Below are 18,433 nucleotides of genomic sequence, written 5' to 3'. Positions count from 1 at the left end.
GTGCTGCTGTATTTTACTAGTAATATGATTGTGCTGCCGGTATTATGCTGTATGATTATGCATCCAATTTGAGAATTTAGAATTTAATTGTGTAGGGGAACTTTGAATCGTTAAGGTCGTACCGCTGTGCATTGGACATATATTCTTTTTGAAATTAACGACTATCTTTGCTGATGATTAGCATAAGATTTATTAATCTTATGCTCTTTATTAATGATAATATTTGTTTTCGAAAGGTAACTACCACGAGCCCAGATGGGGCAACTCCGGACCTCAGAGTCAATGTATTAGAAAATAGGCTTAAAAATGAACTCCAAAATAGGCTTACAAAAGATAAATATATGCTTTGTAGTACTAAGAGCATGTCTTTACTGGTACGCTCCTTTAGAAGATTTCAAAAGCTTTATAAAACTGGTTCAGCTTTATCAAAGTGACTTTGAAAAAATCAAGTTGAACTGTTTTAAGTAAATTTGGGAGTTTGAAATTACAGCTTATAGATGAGCGTCGGATCAAACCGGGGCGCTATGGAAGTGGAACCCCAAAATGCGACAAAAATAAATGCAGAAGACGCGCTAAATGATTGTGGTAGTTGCTTCTTTTCCACCTTCCATGCAATTCTAAGGATCTTCGCTATGCTACCGATTTGTACCAACATGGCTAAAAGGAAATTTTCTATCTCATTAAGATTAAAAAAAAAAAAAAACTGTAAAATACCATGGCTGAGACTTGGCTAAATGAACTTGCAAATATAAATATTCACTGAAATATTCTTTTACCGCAAAAGAAATTATTCAGATTCTAGACAAAATAGACCAAAGAAACTAAATTCACTTTTGTAAAATAAAATCATCGGATTTTCTTCTTTTTGTATCTAAACTTATTACGTTTGTATAGCCGAATGAAATCCTAAAATTATATATTTTCCATAAAATGGTTAGGTTTGCAGATTTGTCATCACTCTGTGGGAAGTCCTAATACTTTACATTTATTAAGAAAGCCCGGCTCTTAAATTTTATTTTCGAATCAATAAACTGGATTTTCGAGTTCTATGTCGAGTTTTATTAAAATTCAAAACTTTATTTTTACTCGATTTTAAAATTCATTTTCGGATTCATGTGGAAAGACCCTATTGAATTAAAAATAAATAAAAAATTGTAACAGAAAACTGCAGGCATCTTTGAAGCTATCCATAATTACAAATGAATAACACGCTTTACCCAATCTTTTCAAAACATCTTTTTAATCCCTTTCATGCATCTGATTTCCTTTACATCTGTTCTTAAAGCCGCTTTTTGCGATTTTTAGGACATCAAGTTTTTCAGTTCGTCCCACCTAGATGATCAACAAGCCTAATTTCTAGTAACCTATCGTCCCTTATCTGTGAAGCGTGACCTAACCAGCAAGGGAGGATCTAGAGCCAAGTCTTAGGGGGGGGGGATGTGACAAGGGTGCCAATGACTGAGCAAAATGATAAGTTTTATTTTAAAAAACGAGTAAAAATTAAAAAAAAAAACAGAATGAAGGGACTGGAATAATCTGGAGAGGGGATACCCGGTCCTCTTGAATCTACCTCTGGTAACCATTTTCGCTATTCAGGGAAGCTATTCACTAGTGTTTGAAGTTTATTCTATTCACCATAATGAGTAAAGCCCTATGTCCCTTGACAGAGGCTCTTGATCAATTTATGAGGTTATCCCAAACTTCACGTAAGGTCACTCTCTTCCGAATAGCGTAAAGCCCCTTTAAAGAACCTAACCAGCATCAAAATTCTAACGTTAAGTTTTGGATGAAAGTAGACTTTACAACAGCAAAGTCTACTTTTGTTAGTAGAATCAAAATCCCTCTTAAGAGGGTTTAAATAAAATTAAACCTTAAGAGGGTTTAATAAAATTTAATATTATATAAATGATATAAATAACGTACATTCACCGCTCTTTTATTAGAATAATAACGTATTTTATGAAATGTAGATTGGTAAAATGATATATTTAAATACGTAGGCTGTTTACGTAGTCTATTATTCTTCTCTTCTTTATTTAAATTTTCTAACTCCAAATTTTCTAAAATTGTGACAGTTATATCTGATATGGAACATGTACCATTATTACAATGTTGAACTAGATAGTTATTAGTTTTTTCATTATTAACTGTTGTCTTGTGTCCAGAAAATCTTTTATATATATTATTAGTTGTTTCCCCCACATATTGTAGGCAGTATTTATTACATTCTAATAGGTAAATTACATTGGTTGTTTTACAATTAACATTACCACGTAACTTGCATGCAAAATTTTTATTATACAATGTACTCTTAACAGAAGTACGTGGGATAAAATGATCTTGGCAAAGAAAACAACGACTCTTACACTTACTAACTTTCGAAAAATCATTCCGAGTTCCGAGGCTAATACTTGTATTTTTTTGCATTAAAAATTATTGAAAATAAATCCAAATCAAAGTCCAAAAGACATGCCAAGGTCAATAGGTCAATGAATACATAAATATGAAAAAAAAAATGTTCCATGAAAACATGGAATAACATGAAATTTGCATAAGTGCCATCTCACCAATAATTAACACATATTACCAATTAATATCCAATAATATATATATATATATATATATATATATATATATATATATATATATATATATATATTACCAATATATATCACCAATATATATATATATATATATATATATATATATATATATATATATATTTATATATGTATATTCTCTTTTTTATGTTTGTTTAATAAGGGTCTCATAGGTAAACACGAAATATCTAGATTTTTAGCGTTCACTGTCCTAACAAAAACCTAGCTGTTTCTGAGATATTCTATGTTGTAACATATCAATAGCTATTTGTTAGAAAACTTCGTCTCGGAGTTCATTTTATTTCATATTAGGAATTTTGTAATAGGCCCCTAAGAACTCCTGAAACAGGCACCATCACTGTAATATGTTAGAATCCTTTTGGAAAGATTGTGGATATCTGGAAATGGAAGTAGAGGATCATTGGTTGGGAAATTTCACAATTGAATTGCTTTGCGGAAAGTCTTCATAATTGGATTGTAAAACCCTGTTCTTGCTCAATAGTTACCAAAAAGAGTGTTTCCGCATTGCGTGATTATCAAACAGTTCATGGTAATAAACATTAAGTAAGAAGTTGCTCGGCCTAATAGTAACCGAAATTCTAAAAACATAATTTTGATAACAATAAATGTATGAAAAGAATTGGCTTTTTATGTTGATTCCAAATACTTAAAATACATTAGATTTATTGTTACCCAACAAAGGTTACGAGCCTGAGAAAATATGCCTGATTTTCAGAATGCCTTTCGTTGGAATAATTTATGTTGGGGGGAGGGGTCATAAAGCGGGAGGGGATTTCTTATATTTTTAAAAACAATAAGAAACTAAAAAACAGAACCCCGGTTTTTCTACCGAAAATAAGGAGCAGCATTAAAACGAACAGAAACTATTCTGTGTATGAGGGGAATGTCCCCTCTTCAATACCTTGCTTTTTACGCTAAAATTTGACTTCTTGTCCCTACTCTTTAAGAACGACTTCTGAAACAAAAGGGTCGTTTAATTAGAATTAAAAGTTTTTTTAAGTACTAAAAACCATAAGTTTTTTCGTAAAAACCAGTTTTTACAAAAAATTAACAGCATGTTAAAATGTTAGAAATCAGATTTTATTTAGGGAATATAAATGAATGGATTCAATTGTGCTTACATTGGCAACCAAAAATGCACCATATTTGGGGAATTCTACTAAAAGTTTTAAAGGTTTCTGCTAATTATAAACTAGTAAAGTAACCACAGTACCATCTGTTTAGCCGTCGTACATAGATTCAACTCTGAAAGTGGTCTAAGAAGGTATTGAAGAAAAGGGTCTGAAAACAGAAAAACAGTAGACGTTAGAACACTAAATTTGATACTTCATGCTAATGTTAAGAGAGTAACCCCCTTTTGAAACGGAAAAAATTTAGTTATGCTTTTTAAACAGTTGATTTAACCGAATAATCAGTATTTCTATATAAATGGACGCTTTGAAAACTAAGAAAAGCTAATATTTCCTATGTGTACTGGTCAGTCTATCAGTAGAAGAACTTTCGTCATGGCTGATTGGTTAAATAAGTGAATCGCTTTAGCCCTTCTCCTTTCAGCTTATATTTGTCTAGTTTTTACTCTGCAAATTTCCAGTTTTCTTATAGTCTTTTTTTTCTTTTTTTTTCTCTATTAAACTGTGTTTTGTAATTTTTAACCATTAGACTAAATTTCTGTGAATGTTTTTTTTCTATAATTTAGGGAGTAATTGTAGTGATTGGGATAAATCACTAGGCAAAATTCTATACTCCTTCCTCCTTAAAGCTGCACGCATTACCACCTTAAAAGAAAGGGAGGGAAAAATTTGCCTGCTTTTCGCTAAATCAGTCATTTCCAGTCCCCGTACTGAGGACTTACTCCCTGATTTTCACAATCCCATTAGACTCAGACTCCCCCCAGTCAGCCTCCTTAGCAATCCCAACTTACTCTCCGATTCATGCTGTACAGAGAGGTTTCGTAAAAGTTTTATCCCCTTTATTCTGGAACACCTTAATTATAATTCGTGATTATGTACTTGCCAAATTCCCCTTTTCCTCTATTGCCGTATATTTTTCTGATTTACAGCAATGTTTTTGGAATTTAATTGTTAAGTTTACTGATTTGCCCTTTATCTTTGATGATTTTTAATTTCTTTTTAATTTTAAGTGTTTGACTTAATGTACTGATTTGATTTTTTTTTTCCTTTTTTTAGCTTTTACTGACATATAAAGCGAATTCGACTCTATAGAGCTAGGAATTATACTTTGATCTTCCTCTCCCTGGTCAGTTATCGTTTGCATTCCTACAAAGGAGGTTATTAATGTAACTTGAATCGTTATTATTGGCAAAATTTCTTGTATAAAGAGCTGAAAGTATATCTTTTTTTTTTTCACCAATTTCTGACTTATTTTTCACCTGTCACGCTAAACAAGAAAAATAAGTAATAATAGTTATGATGATGGCGTAATTTCGTCAAATGAGTGGGGGTGGGGCAAAGTTGGAGCCAATTTTCCCAAATCAAGTCAAAGTGACAGTGAAAACTAAACATTGGCCATTTAGTACCGTGAAAGTAAAGATATACTCAATAAAACTGACCTGTTTCTGTGGATATTTTAATTATGCAGGCTTTTCTTAGTTTTGACAAGATTTTTGAAGAAACTAAATTTTAGCTGGGAGGGGGGCAAACTGGGTCTGGGGAATCAGTTGACCCCCTGCGCCATAGCAAATTACACCCCTAAGTGATGGTAACTTGCTATTATTTAGATATTAGATATTGCTATCTATTAGATATTGCTTTTTATATAGAATCAGAGTTTTAATTTTCCTATGAAGTTTAATATGGACTTATTTTCTTGTTTTTATGATCATTTTTGCAATTCATGTGCTTAAAAAACACCTCTGACACTATAACTACATGATCTATATCAACTGAAGATTTGAAAAAAATATCCCCTAATTTTGTCATTAATTTGTTCAACAGCATTAAAAAACATCCTTATTAAATATAATTCATGTCGGCTTGATGACCGGTTACAAACAAAGCAAATAAATATGCTTGAAAAACGCAACCGGTATACAATTACTAAATTATACAACTGATCAAATCATCACTGAAATAAACAATAAAAAAAGATATTAGTTATAAATACTGGATAATAAAAAAAATAATTAACAGAAAAAACGCCAAAAGTACTTAAATTGTCCTCTCTCGTGTTCCAGTCCCACTCCCACCAATTGCCCGCAAGGAGATGCTTCTTTAACCAGTTTTTAAATCGCGGTACATTTTCCGCTTTTCCCGAATGGACTCTGGAAAGGTATTCCAGCTCACCGGACTGTGTGCTTTGCCACATGGCTAGAACGAGCCGTACTTCTTGGCTCACTTAGCATTTCTCGTAGCATATCGGTGATAAAATAAATTAAAACGAAAAGATTATTAAGAAAATCAGGCGCGAAGCCATTCAAACTCTAAAATACAAAAATACCAATCTGAAAATCTCTAATTTGACCAACATTCAAAATCCCAAGTTTCCTAAAAATCGACTCTGTACTTAAAAGTCCTATACCATGCTTACCAATTAATCTCACTGCTTTATTTTACTGAATTGAAATTGCACGTAAAATTACTAGCCCAAATCATACACTCATAATTTACATACGGTGCAATCAAAGAGTAAAATAAAAAAACTAAAATATGAGAATGCAAAAATTTTGAAAACGTCTTAAAATCACAAGGCCACGCGCTACCGTACATACAACTATATCAGCGTATCTTCTCCAGCTGAGGTTGTGATCGAGAATGAATCCTGGGTACTGTACTTGCTCAACCTGCTTTAATAAAGATCCATTTATTGCTATTTAACTAGGAAGATTTCGATTCGGTCCGGTTCACCAGTCCGATTAAGCAGAATTTAATTACTCTTTGCCGCGCTAATGCTGAGTAAGCTAGTGCCTGCAGACTCAATCAACCCTTGCAGAGCTCTGTTTGCCTTCTGGACCAATTCTTAATAAGTCTTTGCTGCCACAACAAGTGCTGTATCGTCGGCGAAAGGTATCATAGACCCACCAGTAATATAGAACTGCATATTGTCGACATATGCTAAATACAACAGGGGTCTTAAAAAGGAACTTAGCGGAACTCCACATGAAACAGGAAAAAAAACTAGAAAAAATTTCTCTTAGATTTACCTTCACTGACCTACCATTTAAATACGAACTAAACTAATCCAAACATCTCCCTTTTACAGCCAAATCTCTTAATCGATCCAATAAAAAACCGAAATCAGTGGTATCAAACGCTTATTTAGAATATATAAATACTAATACGCTACTCCCTCCTTTTCTAATGCTAAATTAACATTTTCTAAAAGATGCTGTACAGCATGCAAAGTTGAATAACCCTTTGGGAATCCAAAGTGGCCATCATACAATGCATGCTGGCTCGTGAGGTGATCATAAAGTCTTCCATAGATAATTTTTTCATAAACTTTCGAAAACACTGGTAAAATAGAAATAGGCTTCTAGTTCAATATATCCATTTGAGTGCCCCGCTTTGATATCCTTTGAAGTATAATCGTCTTATAGGTACCTTCAAAATTTGATCTCTAAAAGAACCATATTTGTTCAATATTATTAAGTTTCGCTGGCTATTTGGTTTGGAACGGGGGTCAATAGCGTGATTCTGTAAGCTCAGCCAGAGCGGACCGAGTTGCAAATGAGTATCTGGAAAAATCTGGTGGAGGTAATCAGGAAAGGTGGCGAAAGCATAGGATGGCTGTACCCCATTGCACTTCCTGGCTGAAGGGCCGTGAAATGGAGATCAGCACTGAAGATAGGGAGTGTAAGGTCCAGTGCCGTACTCCTTACCTTTTCTTTTCTTACCTTTTTACGTGTCCAGATTTACAAAAAAAAGAGGATGACAATTTAATATGCCTCCTTTCTGCAACTTGTCATATTGTACTGTTATTGAGTTTAATCCTCTTGACACTGGCAGGAAGTAGCAGTAGTTTTTGGGAACATTTTGAAAATAGGAAAACTTTTTGATAAATAAATTATATCCTTTTAATTTTATTGTCTTTTTCAATTAAATATTTTTGTGCATAATATGTTTTGGGAAAAGGGACTGATCAGATTATAAAATGATAGAAAGAGTTAGAGTGGAGTTACAGCATTATAAATGATAGTATTTGGCTGGAGATAAAGGAGTTCGCTCACTTTTTTTTTGTGTGTGTGTGTTCTCCAATAAAACGTGGAAATTAACTAAGCTCTAGAAAACCAGGTTAAATATAAGCTATTAAATGTGTTGGAATCATTCGGCCATAATGGATCTTGATAAAGCAGACAAAGTTTTTGCATCTTTAAAAGAAATATACGCAGGGGGCCTTCTGATTCGTCCCTGACCCCCTCGCAACCCCCAAAAGAGGGAATTGTTCGCCTATTCTCCTTATCTTTACATGTAATTTATAAAAAGAGGTATAAACTTCGTGCTTTTTGTTTTTGCCCAGACCATTCCTCCCTCCCACATCTCTGACACTGAATCATGTGCACTTGCCTTATTCTCTGAATAAAGTTATAATTCTAAAGCACCCTTTAATTAACTATTAAAGGTTTGTCTTGACAACCTGCAAGTGGTATCGAACTTTTTCAATGAAAAACTAATCTATTGTCTTGTTCTATTCAGGGAAATGAATCTTTGGACAAACCGCTACTATCTGAGACAACTGGAACGTCTTTGGTGACGGCCTGGCAATGTCTACCAGAGTTAGTGCCGTCAACACGAGGTAAATACAGTATACATTGTGTATACCTCTTTCAAACTAATCACTAAAACCTAAACCAGGGTTGCTATATCCCGGCATTTAACAAAAGATTTTTTTTTTCTGTGTCCGGACAAAATTCGCTTTTTGCTTCCTACTTGATTCTCATCTTCAGTTGAATAAATAAAAAAGCATTTTTGTCTGAAAGCAAGGAGCAATATTGAAACTTAAAAAAGGACAGAAATTATTCCGTATATGAGGGGGGCTGCCCCCGTCTCAACCCTCGCTCCTTACGATAAAGTCCTAAAGTTCTTTAAAATTAATTCTCTTTCAAATTGAACGGTCCTTGTGTTTGGGCAGACTGTCTTAAAGAATTGTGATTCAAATTTTAGCGTTAAAGAGTGAGGTTAGAGGCATGGGCAGCCCCCTCAAACACGGAATAATTTCTGTTCGTTTTAAGCTCTAATGTTGCTCCTTACTTTCAGTTGAAAAAACATGGTTTTTATCTTAATTTCTTACTGTTTTTTAATCATGGCAGGAAATGACCATCCATCCCTGTAAATTTCTCCTTATTACAGACCTTTACCCTGAGGATATGGGGGGGGGGGGGTTCCGTCTCCCAATTGGATTCCGTCTTCCAGTTATTGGATCTTCCAATTGTGTCGAACAAAATGGCTATCTTAAAATTTTAATCGGATGACTTTAGGGGAAAAGGGGCGTGGAAGGGGAGCTAGTTGCCCATCAGTCTTTTAGGTCACTTAAAAAGAGCATTAGAACTTGTAATTTCCGTTCGAATGAGCCCTCTCGATCTACTAGGGCTATCGGTTTGATACGATCACCCCTAGGAAAAAAACAAACAAACATCCGTGATCTTTCTTCGGGCAGAAAATACAGGATTCCACATTTTTGCAGATGGGGGCCTAAGACCCCTACAATAGGGTTTTATGGTATGCTCAATTGGGTGATATGATTTTCATTAAGATTCCTTGGCTTTTTAGGGGTGTTCCTTTTTCAAAAATCAAGCAAATTTCCTCAGTCCTGTAGATTAAGTGTACATTAAACTTAATGAAACTAACATATTTGGAGTCAGCATAAAAAGACAATTCTTTTGAAGTATCTATTGTTATCCAATTTTCGTTTTTAGAGTTTCGGTTACTGCTTGGCCAAGTCGCTTCCTACTTATAGTTAGTTAGAATGTACTGTTTGATTTCCAGTCTTTAAGTGCATTTTTCTGATTCAAAAGGAAAAGAAGGTGACATTTAGTTTTAAGTTTCATTCTGATCGAAAATCTGAAAATCAGTTAGGTGGTTCCGATGAAAAATCGAACGTATAGTGCCTTGGCCTTTCTTGGGATATATCATTAGTTTAATGAATCTAGTTGCAACCCTGTTGTTAAATTTGGATAACCAAATTGACTCAGAAAAATATTCTATAATGAAATAGAATTTGCGATTAGAGAATATAGCTAAATGAACGTTTTAGAGGTCACGCTGTTGTGGTTTACTAAAGAGAATTCAATGTATTTTTTTCCGGTCACTAGGTATGGAAGGGATAGCCATATAAAATTGTAAAGGGGTCGCTTGATTGAAAATTGAAATTTGTAGTGCCTCTTAACGGGGTGAAAGTGACTGGAGACAACCCAGACCCCTACATGCCCTTTGTCTTCTCCCCCTCCTGTAACCTCCCATGATAGTGGATCAAAACTTTGGTATAGTCAATTTGTGCAGAATTCTCAAAGGACCAATAAATATGCCTTTGGGGATGATATAATCCCCTGATCCCTGGGAGGAAAGACTGCAAATTTTGAAAAATTTCAATTGTTTATAGACAGGTATCGTAGTGGAAAAAGAGGGCATGTTTGCAATTTGGTTTCTGGTTGGCTTTAAAGATTCAGGGATTTAGTTGTGGGGTAGGGAAGCCTGGGAAGGGTTTGGGGGGCCTAGAACTGGTAATTTTTGTTATTTCAGATTAGTTTGAAACTTGTAGTCGTAAGTCCTTGTGCCGAACCTACAGAGGAGCCTAATGTAAAAAAATAATAGTTAGATCAAAGATCGAGCCACGGAAAAGAGCCAAATAGCTATAAAGAACCAAATTTTTAATCAACTTGTAACTTATATCCTTAAATCTTTGAGGTGGGGGGACCATAATTTAGAAGGGAATAGAAAAATAATGCTGTTTCCCCATGAACGTGCCCCGACGAAGGGCCTTTTTTTGCACGGCTTGTAACTTGAAACTGTTAGTCTTTGGACAAAAGCAACCATATTGTACAAAAATAATTTTAATTTGGGAGCAAGAGGTCCCAAAAGGGGCAAGAAAGTCACTGATCGACTTTAAACTTATATCCTTAAGCCCTTGGGCTATGGGTAAACTCACGCATAAGACAAAATAGAAAAGGAAATTTGATTCCCAATAAATCTTCAACTTACTGGCCATATATACTGGCGAAAACAAACTTAAACGTGGAAAATATTTGAAAAAATTAAAATTGTATAAAAATCATGGTACCTTGAATAGGCAAGAAATGGTTTTTCTCCAGTGGGTAAGATACTTCTAAAATAAGTAGACAGGAACATGGGAACCTTAATGAGGACATTTCAAGCTTGATAAAAACAATTTGGCGGCATAAGTTTTTTGGTGAAAATTTGGTAAAACAATTTAAAACGAACAGAAACTAAAATGCATAAGGGAATATAAAGATGGGTAGTTGAATGAATTAATGGGTGAATACTATTACTACTAATAACAACTCACCGCAGCACCAAGCCGCCTGAGGTATAACACAGCTACGCATGCTCCTCCTCCATCCCAATCTATTCAAAGCCTCCCTCTTTACACCCTCCCAGGAAGTTCCAATTTCCTTTAAATTTTTCTTTATTACATCCTCCCACCCCAACCGTGGATATCCTGTTTTCTGTTCAGTCGAAGATGATTGCCCGAAAAGAACAATCTTTGGCAATATGTCATGCTTCATCCGTAGAACATGCCCTAGCGATTTCAATCTTTCTCTCATTATAGCTCTAGAAAGTGGGATTGAACCACACTTTTCTTACAGCCTTCTGTTTATAATAAGGTCAGTCAGCAGGGTTCCCAGAACAATACGTAGGCAACTTCTCTGGAAAACATCTAACAAATTTTCATCCGCTTTTCGGAACGCCCATACTTCAGAGCCAGATTTGACCACTGTCATCACTGTAGCTCCCAACATTCTAATCTTGGTTTGCAGACTTATCTTCCTATTCTTTCAAACTTTTTTAAATGTGAAAAAAACACCCTGAGCCCTGGATATTTTAATTTTAACATCTTCACTGCTCCCACCGTCTTTACTAATAATACTACCAAGGTAAGTAAAGTGACCTAATCAATCTTTTCGGTACCCAAAGTCTCCTTTTCATCTTTAGTTATTACTAGCTTTAGTGACATAGTCGTCTTAAAGTTTATTTTCAAACCTGTTCTGTCACCCTAAACTCTTTAAACCTCTTAAAGCTCATTCATTTTGCTCACAATTTCATCTAAGATGCTTGAATCATCAGCATAATCTAAGTCCAGGAGAGTTTTTCATCCTTATTTGATTCCGCCAAAGCAGTGTTATTCTCGTACATAGCACTAATTACTTTAATGTACTTGTCTGGTATCAAACAGTTCGTGGTAATGAACCGTAGTAATGAACGACCCGGCTCAATAGTAACCGAAACTCTAAAAAACGGAATTTCGATGCTAGAAGATACATCAGTAACCGATAGTAACCGAAACTCTAAAAAACGAAATTTTTATAAAAATAGTTGTATCAAAAGAATCGCATTTTAATTCTGATTTTAGATATATAAGTTTCATTAAGTTTAAACTTACCCATCAAAAGTTACGAGCCTGAGAAAATGTGCCTTATTTTACAAAATAGGGGAAAACAATCCTAACAAAAGATAGATTCTTAATAGAATCTTCTAGAATCTCTCATAGAATCTTAACGAAAATCACACCCATTAGATTCAGCGTATCAGAGAACCTTACAGTAGAAGTTTCAAGCTCCTATCTACAAAATGTGGAATTTCGCATTTTTTGCCAGAAGACAGATCATGGACAGGTGTTTATTTGGTTTTTTTTTACCCAGGGATGATGGTATTGACTCAGTGGTCCTAGAATGTCGCTAGAGGGCTCTTTCTAATGGAAATTAAAAGTTCTAGTGGCCTTTTTAAGTGACCAAAAAATTGGAGGGCACCTATGCCCCCTCCCACGCTCATTTTTACCCAAAGTGACGAAATCAAAATTCTGTGATAGCCATTTTATTCATCATAGTCGAAAAACCCAATAAATATGTCTTTGGGGACGACTCACTCTCCCACAGTCCCCGTGGGAGGGGGTGCAAGTTAACAATAATAATGCAAGTTACATATAATGGTTATTGGGAAGTTACAGACGTTTTCAGGAGGATTTTTTTTGTTTGGGGTGGAGAAATTAAGGAGGGAGGATATGTGGGAGGATCTTTCCATGGAGGAATTTGTCATCGGGGAAGAGAATTTCAATGAAGGGGGCAGGATTTTCTAGCATTATTTAAAAAAATGAAAAAATAAATATGAAAAGTTTTTTTAACTGAAAGTAAGGAGCAGCATTAAAACTTAAAACGAACAGAAATTATTACGCATATGAGGGGTTTACCTCCTCGTAATATCTCGCTCTTTAAGCTAAAGTATTTTTAGTAATTCCAACTATTTATCCTATGGCGTTTGTGATTCAGGGGTCATTCTTAAGGAATTGGGACAAAATTTAAGCTTTAGTGTGAAGAGCGAGATATTGACGAGGGGAGAACCCCTCATATACGCAATAAAAACATACGAATATAGAAGTTCGTTACCTAAGTTAATTTGTAAGTTAAGTATATTTTTTACTAATGAAAACTTTCGTAAAAAATTAAAAGTTCTAGTTGCCTTTTAAGTAATCAAAAAATTTAAAGGCAACTAGGCCTCCTCCTTCGCTCCTTTTTTGTCTCAAAATCTTCCGATTAAAAGTATGAGAAAGCCATTTATCCAAAAAAAAATTCATATGCAAATTTTGTTTTAATTATTTATGTGCGGAGAGCCAAGATCAAAACATGCATCAATTCAAAAACGTCCAGAAATTAAATTAAAAAAACAAGTTTTCTTAACTGACAGTAAGGAACGACATTAAAACTTAAAACGAACAGAAATTACTCCGTATATGAAAGTGGCTGTTCCCTCCTAAACGCCCCTCTCTTTACGCTAAAGTTTGACCCTATGTCACAACTCTACTTTTTAAAACAATAAAAAACTTTAGCGTAAAAATTGGGGCCTTTAAGGAGGGAACAGCCTCTTTCATATACGGATTAATTTCTGTTCGTTTGAAGTTTTAAGGTCGCTGCTTACTCTCAGTTAAAAAAAAACTTATCTTTTTATCTCCTAATAAAAACACCATATTTCTACCTGGGACCGCGTCTATTTGCACCTGTTGCTGTAAGTCAAATTCATTTGTGTCACTATTATCTCCGTCAATCGGTTCTACAGGGTCATATACTACTATAAGTAACACCCTAAAATTTTGGTCATAAAATATGTTTTTCAGCCTGAAAACGCCCACCAAACAAACCAAGCTTAAAAAAATTATCCATTAATCAGAATCTTGTGCAAATGCTTTGTCGTTTACTAGGTATATAGGGGCACCTCTCCTCAAGTGTGAATATAGTAGACCGCAAGATCTCCAGTCCTGCAGGTACCCCAAAAGGGTCAAGGCAGTCCTTTGCAGAGCCGTTGTCTATAGATCTGGATTTTACGCCCTGCCGCAATTGTCCTCCTATAGAGGATCCTCCCATGACGGTGTTCTGCATCACCTGTAATTTAACCCATTACTGGGAGAAAGTTTGTTACTCGCGTGGGCCCCTTTGAGTTTACGTTTGAGGGGCCTTCTTCCTCCTTCACCTGTATTTATGGCCCCAGGCGAGGGTGTCCCAGTTTCTATAATGCACCTCCAAGGACCAGGTCCCGCTTGGTCCGTGCCTCCTATGGAGATACCCTTCATATCTGTAGGGCGTTGTCCTATCGCCACCTTGGGACACGCTGAGTGGCCTGGGGAAGGCTCCTACGGATCAGTAGTCTCACAAATGATAAATATATATACATGTACATATGTATATACACATCCATATACAGACATATATACTAATCAAAAAAATACCACAATTAAGTCAAACTAGACCTACGTTGCCCGGGCAACGTTAAGTGTTGCGGCAACCTTTGCCCGGCTTCGCCGACTAAAGTGTTGCGAGAGCAACACTTTGGTTTTGTTTTTTAGCTATCGATCAGTTAGCTATCAGCACATGATCAAAGGCTATTCCTCAGCGTTGAAAAATCAACAACAAAATAGTATCGAAAGAAGGGACTAAATTGACTTTGCAGCCAGTTGAACCTTATCCTTTTCAATCGTAGACATCGTGACGCATGAAAACTCGGAACAATATCTTATATAATCTAGTTGGTATTATAAAGCTATCCCTAACTTTTCAGGATCAAAATACCATAGATGACATTCTATTAATTATTACGAAACTATCTCATTGTTTTACATTCTCGTTTGTGCTTGTTCCTTCACTATCGGTTAATTGATGAAGTTGTCAGCCTATCGAAGTTTTTAAAACGGGATGTTCAAACAAGAACGCAATCAGTTATGACATGGCCAAAGGCTATTCCTCAGCGTTGAAAAAACAACAACTACAAAATAATATCGAAAGAAGGGACTAAATTGACTTTGCAGCCAGTTGAAGTTTGTCCTTTTCAATCGTAGACGTCGTGACGGATGAAAACTTGGAACAATATCTTATATAATCTAGTTGGTATTATAAAGCTATCCGTAACTTTTCAGGATTAAATACCATAGGTGACACTAATTATTACGTAATTACCTCATTGTTTTACGTTATCGTTTTTACCCGTTGCGTAAACACTTAATTCTGTCAGATTTAAAGAGATCAAATACAATGTGCACCGATTTGCACAAATTGCGAGCCAAAAGTGAACAGATTTTCGCTTACAAGTCCCTCTCCCGTGATAGACATCAAGTTCACCGGAAACAAATAAATGGGTACACCAACTAGCAAAAGTTGCAAACCCCTCATCGCTGAAGTTGATTGTAGCCCAACAGCCGATTATTACCTACAAGTCCCCTACATGTCTTACCACTGGAACCAAATTGGTTTAACCATCAAATACACCGGAAACAAATAATAGGTACACCAACTAGCAAAAGTGGCAAACCCCTCATTGCCGAAGATGATTATGAGCTAACAGCCGTTTCTCCCCCAAAGTGAACTGATTCTTACTTATAAGTCCCTCTCCACTGATAGGCATCAAGTTCACCAGAAACAAATAAATGGGTAAACCAACTAGCATAGTTACAAACCGCTCATCGCTGAAGTTGACTGTAGCCTAACAGCAGATTATTACTTACATGTCTCCTACATGTCTTACCACTGAAACCAAATTGGTTTTACCATCAAATACACTGGAAACAAATAATAGATACACCAACTAGCAAAAGTTGCTAACCCCTCATTGCCGAAGGTGATTATTACCTAACAGCTGACTGTTGCCTACAAGTCCTCTATATGTCTCACAATTTGTATCGGCCTTGATTTCGTTTCAGTGTGTACCTTACTACTGAAGTTGTCAACCCCTTCAAACTTTCAAATGGGTATACCTCATGAACTCATCAAGAGCTATCGATTGCCGTCGAAAAAAAATTCTATCTGTCTTAGTTCAAAAGTTGATTTTTTTTTTTCCGTAGGCCAACTTTCTAACGTCACCACTTAGAAAGGAGCAAAGGATAAGCTCCAAGTGCTTTAGCAATGAGAGAACTTTTAAAGTTTATTAGGTGCATCTGATACCATTTCCCTACCGCAATCCCAAGTCCGAAAAACCGAATGATAAACTCAGCTGAAATCACGAACAGAAATAGATAGAAACAATAAATGGCAGCACTTTCGGACCCGTGGGAAAATGCCACATTTTTGCTTCTGTAAATTTTTCTATTTATCACTGAAAGAAGATACATTGGCTGCAGGGCCGGGTAACTGCCGCATATATTTAACACTTATAGATTTTACTCCATCTTCAGTTTGAAAGTGGTGCCTACCTGCTTGCCTGCTAGAATGGAGCTTTCCACTCGAAAGCAGAAACATGGTTTGATGAAACGAAAACTTGGCTGCACAACTTCAGATAATCCTCTCTGACATAGGCTATATAACTCCACTTCACTTCGCACAGAGGAGGTGAATGGAGTTTGTCCGGAATGAGGCAGACTCTGTCTACTGACCACGTGCCTCTGGATATGGGGTTTCTCCCCTAACTAAACACTCCGATCAGGACGGCCGCAACCTCATGTGGCGGGTGGAGCCCACCCCGGGAATCTCAGTACCTAGGTTTAACCTAGCTCTAATCAGATTCCAGGCCTAGGGTCGGTTGGGCTAGCGACCCTACACCCGAAAATTAAGTGCTACGAAAAGTGAAAATATAGTCTCGGACCCGGGTTCCCTTTTAAGATCTCGACCATCGCGCGTAAATGGACATGCTGACGACGTCAGAAAGACTGACAGACTAAACCTTATGGACCGAAGGGGGCTACGAATAGCCACCTGGAATGTCTTGACTTTGAATGCACCTGCGTCAAAGAACCTACTCTCTGAAGAACTTCGCAAGTATAAAGTGTCAATTGCAGTTCTTACAGAAACACGTCTTACCGGAAGCGGAGAAGAGCGAATAGGTTACAGTGACTCATTGCTCTGGTCTGGAGGAAGCTCTAGAAAGAATGGTGTTGGTCTTGCACTAAATAGCCTTACAAGAAAGGCCTTACTTTTACACGAAGCTGTATCGGACAGATTAATGAAGGTCCGCTTTGGACACAAGCATGGCAAGATGACTGTCATCGTATGCTATGCCCCGACCAACGATTCTGATGATGCAACTCAGGAGGACTTCTACTCTGATTTGTCCAGATGCCCTGCAACAGTACCCTCCCATGATATAACTGTTCTCCTTGGCGACTTTAATGCGACAGTGCGCGATGATATGGGTTTATGGCGTCGCACAGTTGGTCCTGTATCCCCCGACCCACTTAACGACAATGGGCTCCGCTTACTTGAAGTGTGCCGATCTCACGACCTTTACATTGCAAACACCTACTTCCAACGCAAAACTATTCATCAGTACACGTGGTATAGTAATGACGGTCGTACAAAGAAGATGATTGACTACGTCATTATTTCCAAACGCTGGAGATCATTGGTGAAGAACTGCAGAACTTACAGATCAGCAGAGCTTGGAAACGCAGACCATAGGCTTGTGTGCGCCGATCTTCGGCTTCGCCTCCATGCACAACGATCGAAAAGAAAATCCGTCGCTGCAGATATTGCGAAACTAAAGGAACCAGATACTCGCCAGAAGTACAGTATCGAGATATCGAATCGCTTCGAGGCCCATGGCTCACTTAATAGCAGCGAAGATCTCTGGAAGCATTTTAAATTGTAGACCAGTGAAGCAGCACAACTAGTGCTTGGCAAGAGGAGTTATCCAAAGAAATCGTGGCTAACTAATGAAACACTGCAAGTCATAGAGCAAAGACGGAAGGCAAGACTTCTTGGGGACATGACCACATATGGGAGGCTCAATGGAGTGCGGAACAGACTCGTTCACCGGGATAGAACCCAGTTTGTTGCAAGGAAAGCCGATGAAATTGAGCTAGCTGCAAAAAAGAAAGATATGGGCAGCCTATTCAAGCATCTCCGAGACATCACTGAAAATAAAACTCCCACCTTGGGTCCCGTCCTGTCCAGGGATGGTGCACTTCTCTCTGACGAAGGTTCTTGTCGTGAGTGGTGGAAGGTCCACTTCTGTTCGCTCCTCAACAATACTGGTTCGTCTGCGCTTCCTAATGATAGTCCCAGCCAACCTTGCAGTCAAAGACCTGGAACAGATGTTCCTCCAGATGAGCCTTTCAGCCCCTCAGAAATTGGACAAGCAGTAAAAAGACTCCAGAATAATAAAGCTGCTGGTATCTGTGGCTTAAACTCAGAGCTGCTAAAATATGGA

The 18,433-nt window shown here is 36.8% G+C and overlaps 2 protein-coding genes across 3 annotated transcripts in view; both read left to right on the top strand.

Moving 5' to 3' along the window:
- The window catches only part of LOC136026998 (regulatory-associated protein of mTOR-like), a 272,404-nt gene extending 263,925 nt beyond the window's left edge, over window positions 1-8,479 (top strand). For both annotated transcript variants that reach the window (XM_065703879.1, XM_065703880.1), the window contains one exon: window positions 8,273-8,479. In XM_065703879.1, the coding sequence (XP_065559951.1) occupies window positions 8,273-8,419 (147 nt within the window). In that variant the 3' untranslated portion in view covers window positions 8,420-8,479. The remainder of the gene's footprint in view (window positions 1-8,272) is intronic.
- Window positions 8,480-16,951: 8,472 nt separating this feature from the next.
- LOC136027681 (craniofacial development protein 2-like) lies at window positions 16,952-17,872 on the top strand. Its single transcript, XM_065705128.1, has one exon. The coding sequence runs from the start codon at window positions 16,952-16,954 to the stop codon at window positions 17,870-17,872; it is 921 nt and encodes a 306-aa protein (XP_065561200.1).
- The last annotated feature ends 561 nt before the right edge of the window (window positions 17,873-18,433 follow it).

Source organism: Artemia franciscana, chromosome 5 (assembly GCF_032884065.1).
Source record: "Artemia franciscana chromosome 5, ASM3288406v1, whole genome shotgun sequence".
Taxonomy (NCBI): domain Eukaryota; kingdom Metazoa; phylum Arthropoda; class Branchiopoda; order Anostraca; family Artemiidae; genus Artemia; species Artemia franciscana.
The sequence above is the reverse complement of the archived record's forward strand: the minus strand, read 5'-3'. Positions and strand labels throughout refer to the sequence as shown.